Source organism: Perognathus longimembris, chromosome 4 (genome assembly GCF_023159225.1).
Source record: "Perognathus longimembris pacificus isolate PPM17 chromosome 4, ASM2315922v1, whole genome shotgun sequence".
NCBI lineage: Eukaryota > Metazoa > Chordata > Mammalia > Rodentia > Heteromyidae > Perognathus > Perognathus longimembris.
Genome location: NC_063164.1, coordinates 69,116,593 through 69,134,680, shown reverse-complemented (window position 1 = coordinate 69,134,680; position 18,088 = coordinate 69,116,593). Strand labels below are relative to the sequence as shown.

The following is an 18,088-nucleotide window of genomic DNA, read 5'->3' as shown; positions in this document are numbered from 1 at the left end:
GGGTAACCAGGATACTAGCTACTCAGGAGGCTTAGCTCTGAGGGTAATGGTTCAAAGCCAGACCAGGTAGAAAAGTCCATGAGACTCTTATCTCCAATTAACAGTCAAAAAGCCAGCAACAGAACTATGGCTCAAGTAATAGAGTTTAGAGACAGTGGGCTTTCAGCTCTCAGACCCAGAGTTCAAGACTCAGTGCCAACACACACACACACACACACACACACACACACACACACACACACACCGTTTTTAAATTTTTACTAGGATAAACTGTACGAAAAAATTTGTTTGCTATTAACATCATGTATATAATATACATTGATCAATTTCACCTGAATCTTTCTTAACTCCTGTGTTTCCACTCTTTTCCTTTTTTGTGTGTGTTTAATGCTTTTTAGCAAGTTTCCTTATACTATTTTTTTTTGTTTTTGTTTTTGTTTTTTGGCCAGTCCTGGGCTTGGACTCAGGGCTTGAGCACTGTCCCTGGCTTCTTCCCGCTCAAGGCTAGCACTCTGCCACTTGAGCCACAGCGCCGCTTCTGGCCGTTTTCTGCATATGTGGTGCTGGGGAATCGAACCTAGGGCCTCGTGTATCCGAGGCAGGCACTCTTGCCACTAGGCTATATCCCCAGCCCTCCTTATACTATTTTTATGCAAGAGAGAAAGAGAGGATACTTAGAAGGAAGCACAGGACCTTTGGCACTCCAGCTGATGAGAATTCCAAGAAGCCGGCATATCAGGCTCAGTGCAGTGAGACCCTATACAAGATGGCAGGGGATAGCTCTGTCAGTCTTTGAATCTCTGGTAATGTTTACAGACATCCTACATGGTTAAATATAACTGAATCCTTTTGGAGAACTTATATATCAAATCTATATATTGATGGGCATGGAACCAAAATGGAATTTTCCAAGGGGACCGTGACAGAATGAGCAAATACCAGCTGGTAACTTCTGGATCACTTAGGCTGATCTCAAAAGTCAGGGATCTCACCCCGCCACAGCCTTTTCCACACTGTACACTTACATGTGTATAAGCCTGCAGCAGAGTTAGAAACGAGGAATTGGAAAACTTAGAAATATATTCTTGTGTCTGGGAATGAATGGACACTATAAAAATGAAAGTTTTAAGCCAGATGTGTTGGTACTCCTCTATAATCTCAGCACTTTGAAATCTGAAGGGTCACAAATGTGAGGCCAGCCTGAGATATGTATCAAGATCTTTCAAAAAGAGTAAAATAAAATAAAATCACAATCACAAAAAATTAAAGTTTTCATTTTTTAAAGAGAAAGGTATTCATTTCTGTCCAATGTTGCAGGGGTAAGGAATGTCCAGCTTACAGGCTAAGACCCACAGAATCATTTGTTCTTGCCTCATCAAAGCAACTATAGGCAGTTTTTGAAAATCAATAAGTTTAGATGGTTTTGTCATAGCAACATAAACATCAATAGCAGCTAACAACACACATCAAATGACCATTGAAGAAAAAGATTCTCCACCCCTGGCAGTGATATGGGGTCAGAAGCAATCATTTTCATCATTCCTTTGGTCTATTCTTCTAAATATGCTACATAAGGCTGAGCTAAGGAGCACTTCACCAAATCTACTTCTCCACCTCCATTCTTCTCCCGCTGAAAGTGGATGCTAACTAAATCCTCCACCATCTCTTCATCCATCTGAATGCCTTCCAGTCCAGTCAGAAGCACCGTCTTCCGAGACACTCCTGAAAAGACCTAGGAAGGAGAAAAGGACAACCAGAAAGAAATTTTAAAAATTACAGAACTTCCCATTCAAAGGCTGTACTTGCATAATCTGGATTTTATTTATTTATTTATTTATTTATTTTTTTTTTTTTTTTGCCAGTCCTGGGCCTTGGACTCAGGGCCTGAGCACTGTCCCTGGCTTCTTCCCGCTCAAGGCTAGCACTCTGCCACTTGAGCCACAGCGCCGCTTCTGGCCGTTTTCTGTATATGTGGTGCTGGGGAATCGAACCTAGGGCCTCGTGTATCCGAGGCAGGCACTCTTGCCACTAGGCTATATCCCCAGCCCGGATTTTATTTTAGAAGAGATGTTTAGGGAGCTTTAGAAACATTTCCAAGCAAAAGAATATCAGAGGCAGACCTGAGGTTCAGCAAGGAAACTGGTACTATTACAAAGACAGAGGACAGCAGGGCAGCTAGAGGAGTAACCAGTTAAAGAATAATCAGGTAGAACTGACAAGGTTTACTGACCAAATGAGTGTTGGAAGTTGAGAGACCACGAACAAGCCCAGCATGGTGGCTCACATCTATACTCTCAGCTACTTATAAGAAGGAAACGGGACTGGGAATATGGCCTAGTGGAAAGAGTGCTTGCCTCATATACATGAAGCCCTGGGTTCAATCCCCCAGCACCACATATATAGAAAACAGCCAGAAGTGGCTCTGTGGTTCAAGTGGCAGAGTGCTAGCCTTGAGCAAAAAGAAGCCAAGGACAGTGCTCACACCCTGAGTCGAAGGCCCAGGAAAAAAGAAGAAGAAGAAGAAGAAGAAGAAGAAGAAGAAGAAGAAGAAGAAGAAGAAGAAGAAGAAGAAGAAGAAGAAGAAGAAGACGAAGAAGAAGAGGAGGAGAAACAATAGGATCAGATGTGACACTAGTCCAAAAAAAAGGGGGGGGGTAGCAAGACCCTATCTCCAAGAACAAGCTGGGCATGTTGGTACACATCTATAATACTAACCACAGAGGAAGTATAGGTAGAAAGTTCACAGCCAATACCAGCTCAGGCAAAAATAAATAAATAAACCACACCCTTATCTGAAAAATAACTAAAGTGAAAAGAGATGGGAGCATAGCTCAAAAGGTAATGCACTTGCTTAGCAAGTGCCAAGGCCCAGAGTTAAAAACCCAGGATTGGGGGAGGGGAGAGGGGGAGAGAGAGAGACAGAGAGAGAGAGAAAGAGAGAGAGAGAAAGACAGAGAGACAGAGTGGGGGAAATTTTGAGAAATGACACACAGAGAGAAGGAGAGACTGGGGAAAGACACACAGAAAGGGAGATTGGGGAGAGACACAAAGGGGCAGGGGAAAAACCATCTTTGATCTTCCTCATTGCTAAGTCTGAAGCTGTAGCAGGCAGAAATTTTTCTTTATTTTTTTGTGGGCTAGGTTTGGACAGTGAGTTCCTAAAAAATGAAAGGAAAGAAAGAACAGTACCTGATACTTTTTCAAGTGCTTTTCTATGAATGAAGCCACCGTAACTCTATGGCACTTTTGATTTATAATAAGAGGATAGTCTTTCTTTTTCAAAATTCTGTCAACCACTAAAAGTAAACAAAAAGAAAAGTTCTCCTTTAATATCATAAACCAAAGTTAAAACTTCCTTCCATTAGGATAATATCAAAGTAAACACTGAACTGAGGGATTCATTTCTAAAACATGCTACAGTCCACATAGAAAACTTCAGAGCCCATGATTTTAAACACAAGACCAAACAATCATGACGTTTATACAGTTCCTTTTGTCTTAAACTACCCACAGCAGCCAATCATTGCACAGGGAGCGATGATGTCCTCAGATAGACCTATCCTGAGCTTCGGGGAACACAAGATCTTCTGCACACATTCTAGCAACACTAGAGGGCTTCCGTGTTTCTCAAGAAGTACTGTATAAACAAAAGTGAAACTAGAATACCATATATGTTATAAAACATAAATGTATTTTAGCAAAGTATAGTGGTACACACTCATAATCCCAGCTACATGAGAGATGTGTATAAAAAGATAGCAGTCTGAAGCCAGTGGCAGAAAAAGAGATTTTATCTGAAAATTGGAAGCAATAAAAGCCAGAGCTATGCCTCAAGTGAAAGAATGCTTGCCTAGCAAGCATAGGGCCCTAAATGCAAGTCCCAATTATGTATAATTATATGTTATTATGTAACTATATATAATAGTTCCATAATATAATATGTAACATATAGGTATATAGCTATATATAATTACAGTGATGTTTTAATGGTGCTACATTATTTCTGTTACTGAAGTAATTATATTTATTAAGTGGTAAGGTTGAGGAGGTTTGAACTCAGGGCCTGGACACTGTCCCAAAACGTCTTTTGCTCAACACTAGCACTCTACCACTTGAGCCACAGGACCACTTCTGGCTTTTTCTGTTTATGTGGTACTGAGGAATGGAACCCAGGGCTTCATGCATGCTAGGCAAGCATACTACCACAAAGCCACATTCCTACTCCCTAATTTTTATTTGTGTGTGTGTGCCAGTCCTGGAGCTTGAACTTAAGAATCTAGACATTTTTGTTTGCTAGAGGCTAATATTCTATCAACTGAGCCACAGCTCTGCTTTCAGCTTTTTAGTAGTTGACTGAAGATAAGAGCGCATGGACTTTCCTGCCCAAAGTGGCTTTGAACCAAGATCCTCTGATCTTAGCCTCTTTCGTAGCTAGAGCCACAGGCATAGCCACAGGCAACCTTTCATAGCAGCCTTTTCCTCCCTGGAGTATAAAAGCAGTATGTGAAGACTGAACTGGTTTAACAGAAGTAGTTCTTGAGAACATGTCTTTTTAATTCCTCCCATTAATCCATGATGGACTGGCAGTGGGGTTCATGGCTAGCAGTGCAGGCCCTTAGTGAGGATGTAGAGAAATGGAACCTTAGAGCATTGCTGGGAAGAATGTAAAGTGGATATGGCAATTCCTCAGCATGTTTGATGTAGAATTACCATGTGTTCTGGCATTTCTTCTTCCAGTTACATATCCAAAGGAGATGAGTGCACATGCACCCTGACACTGACAAAAACACTTTTCATAACAAAGCCAAGGTAGAACCAACCCAAATCCCACCATCAGATGAATAAATAAGCAAAATGTACAACACGTGCATGCACACGCACACACACACACAGTGGCACAACAGAATAGTATTAAGCCTTTAAAAAATGAAGTTCTGGCCGGGCACCAGTAGTTTACATGTACAATCTTAATTACTCAGAAGGCTGAGATCTAAGGATCACAATTTAAAGATAGTCTAGGGATAAAAGTCCCTGAGACTCTTACCTCCAATTTAACACACACACACACCACACACACACACACACACACACACACGTGGAGGTGTGGCTCAAGTGGTAGAGCTCCAGCCTTGAGAGGAAAAAGCAAAGTGAGAGTATAGCACCAGTACCAGCACAAAAGGAAAAAGGAAGTTAGGAAGGAAGGAAGGAATTCTGATACATACTACAACACAAATGAACCCTTAAAACACGGTAAGTGAAAAAAGCCAGACAGAAAAGAGAGCAATACTATATGATCCCACTTATATGAGAAACTTATTTAATGGATTCACAGTTTCAGTATGAGATGCTGAAAAAGTTCTAGTGATAAACAGTGATGATGGTCACACAATTCTGTGCATATACCTGAATGCCATTTAATCATATACTTAGAATGGTTTAACATGGTACAATTTCACTATGGTACAATATTTTATCACAGTTTTGCAAATTAGAGTGCAGGTTCTAAGTGGACTAGCTCCATCTGGGTACTGGTTCTCCTGCCTACTACCTACATGGCCTTGGATATCTTGCTTGGTGCCTCAGTTTCCACTCCCATATAATGGTTATAATCACAGTGCCTGCCTCTTGTGTGTTGTGATTAGTCCAAATATTCTTCCAAAGTTACCTACTACAACCTTCAAAAATACTGTAAATGTCAGGCACTTGTGGTTCACACCTGTAATCCCAGCTATTCAGGAAGTTGAGATCCGAGAATCACACTTCAAAGCCAGCCTGGGCAGGAAAGTCCATCAGACTCTTAACCCCAATCATGAGTAAAAACTGGAAGTAGAGTTGTGGCTCAAAGTGGTAGAGCACTAGCCTTGAGCAAGGCAGCTCATGCACAGTGGCTAGGCCCTGAGTTCAAGCTTCAGAACTGGCGCGCATGCACACAAACACACACACACACACACACACACACACACACACATACACCAATTCTCAAATAAAAGAAGTAGAATATGAATGCTTTCTGAAAGGCAGAAGTAGTTAAGATGGTGCAGTGCTGACTTTTTCAGGGGTGAGTACCTCCAGCTTCCACAAAGCCGATGACAGCACTGCGGGACTGCTTATCATAGTGCACCCACTCCACCTCGCCTCCTCCAAGCCGGGACTTGCAAAAGCTCAGCTCCAGCTTGTCTCGCATCTGGTCCTCAGGCAATTCATCAGGAATATCTGTGACTTTGATCTTCATTTTAGAAACATCAACCTGAACCTAGGAAATGGTGTCACATTCAGAAGGACAGATAAGAAGACTGCCCATGTTCAACTGAATTCCAAGCAGCTTTGAGAATTATTACCTGGAATCTGACTCCTGTGCTCAGGGGAACTTGCTGAGCTGTGACCTCCAAATTTACATCCCCTATCTTCACATAGTGTATTCCCATTTCAATCACATTCTGTGCAACTGAAAAATAATTGGGGGATTATTAGTTTCCAATATTTTGAGAAATTCTCATGCTGTTGCTTTAAGAACATATTTTTCTCAGTGTTTAAATATTTTAAATTTTCAAAGATCCAAATTCCAGCATTTTTTCTTGGGATTTCAAAGTATTAACCCTCTTGCCAACAAAGAAGATAGACACAGATGGTGAAGACAGAGACAGACTGTGTGTGTGTGTGTATGTGCGTGTGCTTGTGTATATGTGTGTGCATGTACCACTCCTAGGGCTTGAAATGAGGGCCTGGACACTGTCCCTGAACTTTTGTGCTCAAGGCTACTGCTCTACCATTTCAATCACAGCTCCACTCTGGCTTTTTAGTAGTTAATAAGAAATAAGAATCTCACAGACTTTCCTCTCTGGGCTGGCTATGAATCAGAATCCTCAGATCTCAGCCTCCTGAGAAGCTAGGATTACAGTAATGAGCCACCAGTGTCTAACTCCTCTTCTTTCAACCACACACCCTTCCTTTCCACTGTTGACAGTACTGCCAGTGAATTCCTTTAGGACATTAAAGCTCAGCCAGAAATTTTTCCTCCATGAATAAGCTAGGAAAACTCCATGAGCCTGTATCATTTTTAACATTAATTTTATTTAATCTTATCATTTTTCACCCCTTTCTGCTCCTAGCACCACAGAAATGTATACTCATTTTTGGCTGTCTTCCCAAGGATATACACTAAAGACTACATAGGCTTACATAACAGAGTGAGGAATTTAGGGAATATTCTGGCTTGGAAGGTGGATATTGAGAGGATCAAATTTGTGAGCCAGCTGGAGCATAAAAAGTTCCATCTTGGGGCTGAGAATATGGCCTAGTGGTAGAGTGCTTGCCTCGTATAAATGAAGCCCTGGGTTCAATTCCTCAGCACCGCATATATAGAAAAAGCCGGAAGTGGCGCTGTGGCTCAAGTGGTAGAGTGCTAGCCTTGAGCAAAAAGAAGCCAGGGACAGTGCTCAGGCCCAGAGTTAAGTCCCCAGGACTGGCAAAAAAAAAAATTATTTTTAAAAGTTCCATTTTAACAGAAGAAGCTGGCCATGCTGGCACACATCTGTCATCTCAGATATATCTGGACGGCAGATCATGGTCCAAACAGAAAGAAACACCCTATCTCAAAATAGTAAGCAGCAGAAAGAGCTGGAGACATAACTCAAGTGATAAAACACCTGTCTACCTAGCACAGGGTCCTGAATTCAAATCCCTAATACCTCAAAAAATTAGAACATTAAAACCAAGTGCTAATGGTCAAGCCTATATAACCTTATCTACTAAGGAAGCTAAAATATTAGGATTTTGGTTCAAAGCCCATCTGGCAGAAAAAATCCTTGAGACCCTTGTTTCCAATTAACCACCAAAAAGCCAGAAATGGAGCTGTGGCTCAGGTGGTAGAGTGCTAGACTTGAGCACAAAGCTCAGAGACTGTGGCCAGGCCCTGAGTTCAAGCCCTAAGACCAGCACAAAAATAAATAAATATAGTCGAAAGGCTTTGCTATGCCAATCACAAGTCTATCAACTCTAATTTATCCAGACCAATGAAAGATATTCAATAATATAATTATTCTAAAAACAATTAAAAGTCTAAAGTCAGTTTAAAATAAATATGAGATATTTCTTTTCAATTATGTGACATGAGTTTATAGCAATTCAGCTGTTGACATATGGAGCTGCTTATCCGAGATTGCTTTATCGTGAAGATAAGAGATGTTCACTTTCTGTCTTATAAACCCCACATGTGTTTATGACAACCAGTCAGCACACCACAGCTGGAGGAAGCAAAGCAGCGCTAGAAGGCAGGGCGTTGCCATGTGGGAATTCAGACTCTGCACCACAATGTGACTCTAGAACTTGGATTTTTTTTTAATTTTTGCTAATGGCAACAGACAACAGTAACAGAAAACATCAATGAAGTAATACTCAGATGATCCTTTTCCCCTCTCTTCCCCCAAGCCCCCAACATCTGGTGATCTGACGCAGCTGAGAGAGACCATTTGTGGCTCAACTTTTATAACTCTGACGGTCAAAAGCCAACTTCTGTTTACTTGTGTGCAAGCCTAATGTTTTCCCATGAGATTGGGACCTCAACACACAGGATAAATATAATTTCATAGTTGTTTCTGAAGAAAATCTGAATTTTAGCATCCCTAGGTAGATTATATGTAATGATTTGCTTCCAAATCCTCATTTCTGTCTGCAAGTAACATCTAACCACCATCACCACCATTACCACCATCCTCTGCTAGCACAGTTCTGGGCCACCTCTCTTCCCTCTCAGCTGGACTGGTGGCTTCAGGATGAGAGAAAGCACATGGGGCGTAGGCCTCATCTGTGCATATACTGACCTTCTGGGCTCTTCCTCTTACCATTTAGTTCCAGGCCCCTATAATGGAGTAGATGTCAAGAAAAGGCCATCTGTTCCCCTCCTAGGCCTTCACAATACCAGAATGGATGCCTGAGCTTGTGGCCTTAAAGTTTAGTGGCATGTTGATCCAGCAGAAAGTACATGGCGCTCAGGGTTTGCCTCTCAGCTGAGCAATTTATTAACTCCTGGACCTTGGGCAGATGACTAATCAGTCATCTTAACTTCCATTTCCTTAAATAGGAAATTTCTGACAGGTAGCAAAAATATCAGCTGTCATATATTGTTTATTATGTCAGAAACTGTGATAGTCTATCCTCATCTCTCCTTTAAATACTCAAAGCAGCCTGTGAAGTAGGGACTATCACAAAGCCTGTTACCAAAAAAAAATCTGCCATGAATAAAGAATTCAAACTTATACTTGTGGGATAAGGCAAGACTGATGCTGAAAGCCAGATCTTCCTCCTAAAGCCTTGCAGAGGAGCCCAAATGATCTCAGACTTTGCAAACATCCCACACCACCCCAACTCTTTCAGTCTCAAGTTCTTCCATTCGATAGTTACATGTCAAGCAAATCACTTTCATATTTTTAGAATCCCTTTTATTACTATACAGTATGTACAATATCTGTCATACCCTCTTGACTTTGTAGAGTTGGATGAATATGAGATAATGTCTCTGAGAACATATTGACACCTGTGGCCTTCTACCTTACAACAGTATTTTTCTCATTCCCAGTTAGGAAACATGTACAAGGAGCCTAGGAATGGGCATCCTAACACCTATATTTTAGACACAGACATCCGTCTTTGAGTGACTGATCCTTTCATATCATTGCTTCATGAAATTAACAGTATATAAAAATTTGCATACTTAATGTCTTACAATTATTGCATCTGCAAAATGAGGACATCATATCTACCTACAATGGTGAGAAGAAACAATACAATATTACAAATTGTAGCATGGTAGCCTAATATCTATGAAAAAGGCTTTGACAGTCCAAGTGCTTTCCAAAGATAACATGATCTACTTTTTTAGGATAAGTCATACCTTTTTCTTCCTCAAAGGTGATGAGTGCCTGTCCTCTCTGTAGGACATAGGAAATTTGTGAACTCACTTGAAATGAACAGGAGGCATTGAAAAACTGGCTGTTATTGGATTTCTCTACTGAGGTGAATTTCACCTGTGCTTTAGGAATATCCTCTTTAATCTAGTTCAAACAGAAAGATTTAATTAAAATCAAGACAAGAATACATTCTTGACTAATTTTAGAACTTAAAAAAAATTGGTTGTGGTCTTATTGAATATCTTTAGTAACAGCATCTCCTGTGCAACTACTCAGTAACTAATCAAATGCTGATCCTTCAATTTCTCACAGATGAAATTATAAATATATAATTCTCACTTTCTGTAATCATTGTTTAAACTGTTCAGTGATATATAGCCAACATCATTCATGTAGATAAGTATCTTTTGAATAACTGAACCAATCACCCACTATCTCATCAGGGAATCATTAGTATGTTTAATTATATGGCAAAAAAGTGTGTAATATATAGAGCTGAATATACTGTACTTACCTTTATAACACTCAGATAATTTTATCCCCAAAGAAGGACTCCTAAATTATATAAATTGATCAAATTTAAATTGCATATTCCTCAACACCTGCTTTTCAACTTTTTAACTATTTCTACAACTTAGGTGATTATACCTCACTTGTTTATTTTGAAGATGGAGTCTAGCAAACTTTTCTTCTGAGCTTATTTCAAATCTCACTCCTCCAGTTATCAGCCTCCTGATTAACTAGGATTACAGAAATGAGTCGCCAGCACACACCCAACCCTCCACCCCTGTTTCACTCTTGTTATTTTTCCATTATGTTCAGCTGCCTTCAACCTCCATCTTGCTATTTACTCCTCCCTGCGTCATTGGGATGACAGGTACAAGCTACCACATTCAGCCTTTCATTACTTGAGATGGGATCTAGAGAACTTTTTGCCCAGGCTAGCCTCAAACCATGTTTTTTCCAATCTCAGCTTCCTGAGAGTAAAAGGAATAAGCCACCAGGGTAGCTCCATTTTACATATGTAATGCAACTTCAGTAGAATTTCTAGTAACCATAGGCTAAATTGGAAATAGGTTGCAATGTCTGAGAAAAGGCAGAGTGCCTTCTAACCATGTAAAAATATACTGTACAGCTGAGAAGTCAAGAGTTCTCTGGGGTTACAGTGAGAAAGCTAAGAAGGATTTCGGTGTGGATCCTCTATAAAGTGTAGAAACTAGGCTGGCTGTTTTCCAAAGACCCAGCGTGCTAAGTAGCCAGAATCGAACAATCTCCTACCAGAAGTCACCTATCTATTAAATTTAGGAAAGATCACTTCCTGCTGTTTAATATCCTATCTCCCACTTCAACAAAAACAAAAGTGACAATGTTTTATTTTTAGTGATCAAGGTTGTTAAAAAGAAATAGGGTTGCAAGTTATGTCTAATGCAAGTACAGGAAAGTTTGGGAGACATTTTAATATGTCCAATTTTTTTAAACTATGACATTCATTTAGCTTAGGTTAGCATCATGGATAAAGAGAGGAAGAAGGGGATTCTGTGAGAAGGGCTAAGTATGTGATCCAAAAGCATAGTATAGTGCTAATGAACACTGTGTAGTATTCAAATGCAGAATTATAACCCAATTTCTTTATCTCTGTAACTTTTCATGTGTGCACATATGCGTGTGTGTGTGTGTGTGTGTGTGTGTGTGTGTGTGTGTGTGCATGCATGCTGGTCCTGGGGCTTAAACTCAGGATTTGGGCACTATCCCAGAGCTTTGGTGTTCAAGACTAGCATTCTTACACTTGAGTCACAACTCTACTTCCGGATTTTATGACTGGAGTATCATGGCTTTTCTTGCCCAGGCTGGCTTTGAACCACGATCCTAACATCTCAGCCCCCTAAGTAGCTAGGATTACAGATATGAGCCACTTAGGCTCAACTTTATCTTTATAATTTTTATTAATTTAGTAATTAATTTAGCTTATGAGTTTGGTAAGTTATATTAAAATACACATTAATGATAGAAAAGTGCATGACTCCTATGTATAGAACATGATGAAATTTTACAGAGCTAACACAGTTACATGACTGGTACCCAGACATAGGCAGAACACAAAATACCCTAGAAATGCTCTGGGTTTCCCATCAAGTCCTTATATGCCTCCAGGATCACAGCTGTTCTAACTTCTTAAATCCTGTTCACTTGGGTTTTTATTTAAATGGAAGCAAATAGTATACCCTCTTCACCCTCACTGGGTTAGCATCATTTTTGTGAGATTTATCCATGCTGTTGTGCATAGTTATGGCTTGTTCATTCTCATTGCTGTGTAGTATTTAACTGCAGAATTATACCTCAATTTATTCATTCATTCTACCAGGAAGGAACATTTCAGCCTATTATAAATAGTGATGCTATAAAAGATTATAATGCTTAGAAATGTCATGAATAATTAAATCCCTGTGCATACAAAGTGTAATTCTATAAATATGTGATACTTAAAAACAGCAAAAGTACTTGGAAGTCTCTAGTGGCCTCTTGTATTTCTTCTTCAAGTTTTTGGATCTCCTCACGTAGCTGCATATTTCCCCTTTGAATTTCTTCAATTAGTCCCTAAAAGAAATATCAAATAGTACAGAAAAACTAAATAACTGATCAACTCTTTTTTTCTAAATTAATTGAAGATGTCAAATTTCCTCCATCCTGAGCAAGGTGCCCCTATAATAAATATGCCCATACTAAGAATGCATTTGTTGAATATTCTAGATCATCACTGCCAATTCTACTAACACTACCAAATTCATAGCTCCATTATATGGGAAAAGGCATTGCCTTTACAATGACCAAGGTCCCAGGAATTTTTACACTCTAGTAAGAACTGAGATGCACATCTTCCCAATCTTAGGTCAGTGTTCTAATTTCCTTTTTACCTTATTTTGTTCATCTTTCATAAACTCTTTATTCAGCTGATAATCTTCCCAAACTTCTTTGTGTCCATTAGCATCCATATTCCCTAATTATTAAAAAAAGAAAAGACTTTAAAATCGAAAACTTGCACAAATTCAAGAATAAAGAATTTACCACTCTTACTCTTTTGTGGAACATAATAATTTTTTCCTATGATCAAAGTATTATGTATCCAAAATTTGAATTTTAAATAAGTTTTACACCTATAAACATGTAAAATGGTTATATACATTCTTTAAACACAGTAGTATTCAGTAAATAATTGTTATTACCATTTTCTTATAGTTCAAATCCCACTTTTAGTATTATGCTCCATTTTTAAAGACTATTATTTTGATCTCTCAAACGTTTTTCAAAGGTTTTTTTCTTCTTTTTTGTTTTTTAACTTTTCATTCTTCTCATAAAGCTTAAAGGCCCTAACACCCAGTTTCTCATCTGCTCCTTGAACAATGTCTGATTCTGGGTCTGGAGTAGAAATTATTCAAGACAAGCCTGAAATAAGATTTTGCTACCAGACAATTAAAAAGCACATGCACAGACACACACACACACACACACACACACACACACACACAAATACAAGCAAAAAAACACAGTAACCTGCCTGGCACCTGTGGCTCACACCTGTGATCCTAGCTACTCAGGAGGCTGAGATCTGAGGCCCAAGGCCGGTGGTTCAAAGCCAGTCAGGGCAAGAAAGACCATGATTATCTCTAACCACTAGAAAACCAGAAATGGTGAATCAAAGTAAATAATAAGATAAATCAAAGTCACATATAATAGGACAGAACACAGATATCCTGGCTAATGATGCATAATCTAAACCTATGCATGAGAAAACATTCGACAAATTCAAATTGAGGCACATTCCACAATGTAATCTCCCTGTCCCCCTTAAAAAGTATCCAGTGCACAGAAATGGAGGAAGGGTGAACAAACATAATCATGTTATTCAGTATACAATATGTGGGAAATGAACTATGCAACTTGCAAGCAGGAACAAGAGGGGAAAACTGGGGGAAAGGGAAGGAAGGGGTGACATTGTCCCAAAAGGTCATTACCTGACCTATGAAATGGTAACGCCTCTGAACAATACCTTAATAATAACAATAAAACTACACACATACATACACACACACACATATTTTTTGTTTTTGTTGTTCTTGTTGTTTCTTGTCTGTTCTGGTGCTTGAAGTAGAGCCTGGGCACTGACTGTGAGCTCTTTTTTTTTTTTTTTTTTGCTCAAGGCTAGGGCTCTACCACTTTGAGCCACAGCACTGCTCCCTGTTTTCTGGTGGCTATTTTTGGAGATAAGAGTCTCACAGACCTTCCTGCCCAGGATGACTTGGAACTGTAGTCCTCAGATCTCAGCCTCCAGACTTGATAGGATTACAGGCATGTACAATGGGAGCCTGGAAAAAAATTCTATTTTAAATAAATAAAAAGTGTCCAGTTCAGGAAAGCCAAGGAAAGATGGAGAAATTTCCAGACTGAGATCTGAGGACTGTAGTTTAAAGCCACATGGAGTAGAAAAGTCCAAGGGGGGAAAGTCAAGAGAGCCTTATCTCCAATTAACTAGCAAAAAGCTGATGTAGAGGTGTGGTTCAAGTGGTAGAACACCAGCCTTGAACTAAAGAATAACTTGGAGCCCTGAGTTCAAACACTAGTACTGGCACAAAAAACAACAACAACAAAAAGACACTGGATACTTGAGTGTTTGTTCATGTCACATATCATATTCATGTGAAATCCTCACTACATTTCCAGAATGCAGAAGCAGTAACATTATGTGCTTTCCAAAATTATTGCCACAATGCTAATACTCTTATTGGCTGTATAAAAGGCTCTCATTATAAATTGTTTATTATAAAATACTTTCTAGAAAACTTATGACATATCCAGCCATCTAAGAATTTCCCTTCTTGCAGTAAGTGGGATGTATGATAATATTTTCCTCTTATGTAATCATGTGGTAAGCAGAATAATGGCCCCCTCAAAGATATCCAGGGCCCAGCCCTGAGAATTGATGAAAAAGTAGATAATACTGCAAAGGAGAATTCCACCAATTAAATTCAGGTTATTATTATTCAACAACCTGCCTAAAATAAAGAGACTATCCTGAATTAGCTGTGGAAGCTCAATATTATCAAGAGAGTCCCTAAAAGTGAAAAATGGGGGAAATAAAGAAGAGAAAGAAGGAGATGTGAGGACAGAAAATTGACCAGAAGTACCTTATTACTGACTTCAAAGCTAAATAAGGTGGGAAGATTCTAGAAACCCTATGCGCTTCCAGAAAGTAAAGTAGCAACTTGACCTTAGCCCAGAGAGACTTGGATAAGATTTCTCATCTACAGAAACCTAAAAACAAACAGGGGGCGGGGGGGTGCATGCATGCCCATGTGCATGTATGTGTGCACTTGTGTGTGTTTGTGTGCATGTTTAAGCTGCTAAATACATTTGAAAATTAATTTAAAATGTTTTAAAGTACAAATCTATCTGACTTGTGTAACTGTAACCCCTTTGTATATCACCTTTATAATAGCAATTATTTTAAAGCTAAAAGAAAAAATACAAACTGTCATCTTAGTTCTCAAATGATCTAGCTGTAGTGCCTAGTCTTGAAAATCAAATCTTCCTATACGCAGCATGCCTAGCAACCAAAGAAAGGAAATAGAATGTATGTGTGTTATCCAGACTTGAATCAATGGGAAAAATTATGATAATTTAATTTCAAGATCCCATCTTTTTTTATTTTATGATTCTAGAATCAGACAATATTTCATTCTATAAAATAGAGTGGGGGTTCTGATGAGCTGAGCAGAACTTGGTTTTATAGACAGAAAAAATGAAAAGAGCAGAAACAGAACAGAAAATGCAGAAGCAGCTACCATCGGTTTACTTTTCTGTAAGGGTTATAGTTTATAGTAGAGAAAATATTCTATTTCTCCCTTTTTGGTAACAACACTTTAACACAGGTTCCTTTTTTTTTTTTTTTTTTTTTTTTCCTATGTGTTGGGACTCAATACGGGAGTACAGAATTTGGAACCAAAATAACGACTTCCTATAATTTCCAGTTACTAATAGTATTCTCCTTTGGGTGTCTGCTTCCAGCAAAACCTTGCATATTCTGAAAAGTGAGGCGAGACTACAGAAATCTGGGCCTGCCACGGAGAATAATCCCCTTAAGAAATCTGTTTTCCTAAGAACGAACTCTCTCTGGAGACACTGGGAAGCCATGAGGAGGCATAAATCAAGTTAAGTTTCAATTTCCCCAAATGAAACACTGGCGACTATGAGCCGGAGCCCCCAAGGCACAGAGAACGCCACGTGAGGGCCCTGGAGACAGGTGCGCTGCTGGGACCACGTGACCTCAATGACCCGGATCCCCCCCCACTCCCCGTGCCCCCCATCCCTCCACGCCTGGGGAATCCAGCCGACGAGGGGACGCCCCACTCACCCGCGAGCGCAGCGCCCAGGGACAGCCTCGCCCTCCCGGAAGCCGCGGCACCGAGGGTGCACGGGCAGGGCAGGACGTCCTGGTCTCGGGTGCCTGTGTGAAAACGTCTCGGAGAAAGATCCTAGGGTGCTTAACAACGGGGTGCCTTCCGGAAGAAGAAAACAAAAGAGAAGAAACCCTCAAGCGGTGGATTTTTCTTTCAAGCCTGTGCACTAGCTGGGCTGGCAAGCCAGGTGTCTGATGATTTGCCACCAACAAAACAAAACTTGAGAACTCATTTCACTTTCGATTTTCAAAACGATGATGGAAACATTTTGGTTTGGTGCAGCCAAGGAGCCCCACAAAGCATTATTGAAATTTCTAAAAACACTTAATTTTAGGGCCGGTTTTAAAAACCACATTTGTGTATGTGATATATAAAACCTATGGATGTACATATACATATATGCCACATAAGCTCAAAGCAGAATCTCTCTTCCCCTACCTGCTTCTCAACATAATGTGTCAAACATCATCACTTGGAGCACAACATTTACAGCCCATTTATGATCAACTTTTCCAAGCATCCCCAAGGCCACGCACAAAGTTGGGAAAGCTGTGCTATTTATTGGGTTTGGTTTCAATGACCCAAGTTCTGTGAAATTTTTCAAATATTTTGTTTTGTTGTGAAGATTATAAACAAGTGCTCACTAGGTGTAAACTTTTCCACTGAAGATAAAAACATCTGGCTTATTTCAAGGAATGTCTTTCCTAATAGAAGTGAGAGAAAGGAGATATATCGAAATTATTTCAAGGTCTAAAGTTCTAAGTTATGTTATTGTGTGGTTGTGTATAGTAACCCTTGTAATGGTAAAGGGATGGAGATCAACCAGCCTCCAAAATCATTTGAGCTAGGACAAGATTCTCCATCAGTTGCCTGCATTGATCATTTAGTACAGCCCCAGAATAATGTTATAAATATCCAAATGACCCTTGGCAAAGAAAACTGTTTCCCATGCCTGTAACAGAAGCAAAAGTCATTTCTAGCAAAAAGACTGATGAGACTCAGTTGACAGTGGCTTGTCTAAGTGAATAAACCATGTGTGAAGTACTAAGACTATCCTGTTCATCAGCCCCATCAGAAAGCACATCTCCATGTGTTGTAATGTGAACTTTAGAGGTAGCATGAATTTGATAAATAAGATTTCCAGGAGTCCATTGGTTTGAACTGATCTCCTATATTAGGCTCAGCAGTTTCAGACCAAAACAGAGTTAGTAGCTCATGCTGAAATTTCAAGACACCAAGAAATCAGGCAAGCAAATAGCCAATTCTCCAAACAGACCAGCACTCACAGCCTGATTTTTTTTTAAGTCTTTTCTGCCTTAACCTTTCCAAGAAAAGTAACTGAATGAACCCACCTGGATTTTTTGTTGTTGTTGTTCCAATTTTTAAGTTCCCCACCCTTTTTTGCCTATAAAACCAACATCCCTCATAATATTAACTAATAAGAATCTGGGGCTGGGAATATCGCCTAGAGGTACAGTGTTTGCCTCTTATACATGAAGCCCCGGGTTCAATTCCTCAACACCATGTATATAGAAAAAGCCAGAAGGGGTACTGTGGCTCAAGTGGCAGAGTGCTAGTCTTAAGCAAGAAGTAGCCATGGACATTGCTGAGACCCTGAGTTCAAGACCCAGGACTGGAAAAAAAAAAAAAAAAAAACAGAATCTGATTCTAGAATCACAAATCAAGGCCAGTTAGAACTTCAAATGTTATAATTTTGATAACTCTATAAGT

The 18,088-nt window shown here is 39.6% G+C and overlaps 1 protein-coding gene across 3 annotated transcripts; it reads right to left on the bottom strand.

Moving 5' to 3' along the window:
• Nucleotides 1-750: 750 nt before the first annotated feature.
• On the bottom strand, nt 751-16,571 carry Nmi (N-myc and STAT interactor). 3 transcript variants are annotated; one of them, XM_048345488.1, is made up of 8 exons: nt 16,292-16,571; nt 12,818-12,901; nt 12,405-12,500; nt 9,890-10,049; nt 6,339-6,445; nt 6,067-6,253; nt 3,190-3,296; nt 751-1,732 (listed from the first exon to the last, which is right to left on the bottom strand). In XM_048345488.1, exons 2-8 carry the CDS (start codon nt 12,893-12,895, stop codon nt 1,550-1,552), a joined length of 918 nt encoding a protein of 305 aa, XP_048201445.1. In that variant the 5' UTR covers nt 12,896-12,901; nt 16,292-16,571; the 3' UTR covers nt 751-1,549. The 3 variants fall into 3 exon arrangements, with proteins under 3 accessions (XP_048201445.1, XP_048201443.1, XP_048201444.1); XM_048345486.1 differs by having other exon boundaries at nt 12,818-12,900; nt 16,312-16,571; XM_048345487.1 differs by lacking the exon at nt 16,292-16,571 and adding an exon at nt 13,455-13,505 and having other exon boundaries at nt 12,818-12,900.
• Nucleotides 16,572-18,088: the final 1,517 nt, after the last annotated feature.

Bases quoted from the DNA above. Each gene is read 5' to 3' on its own strand.
- Nmi (XM_048345488.1), bottom strand. From the start codon at position 12,895: ATGGATGCTAATGGACACAAAGAAGTTTGGGAAGATTATCAGCTGAAT. The intron at 6,446-9,889 runs GTATGACTTATC...ATTATTTTTCAG, and splicing joins CACCTTTGAGGAAGAAAAAG to TTGCACAGAATGTGATTGAA. The intron at 1,733-3,189 runs GTACTGTTCTTT...TCTCCTTCCTAG, and splicing joins AGCACTTGAAAAAGTATCAG to GTCTTTTCAGGAGTGTCTCG.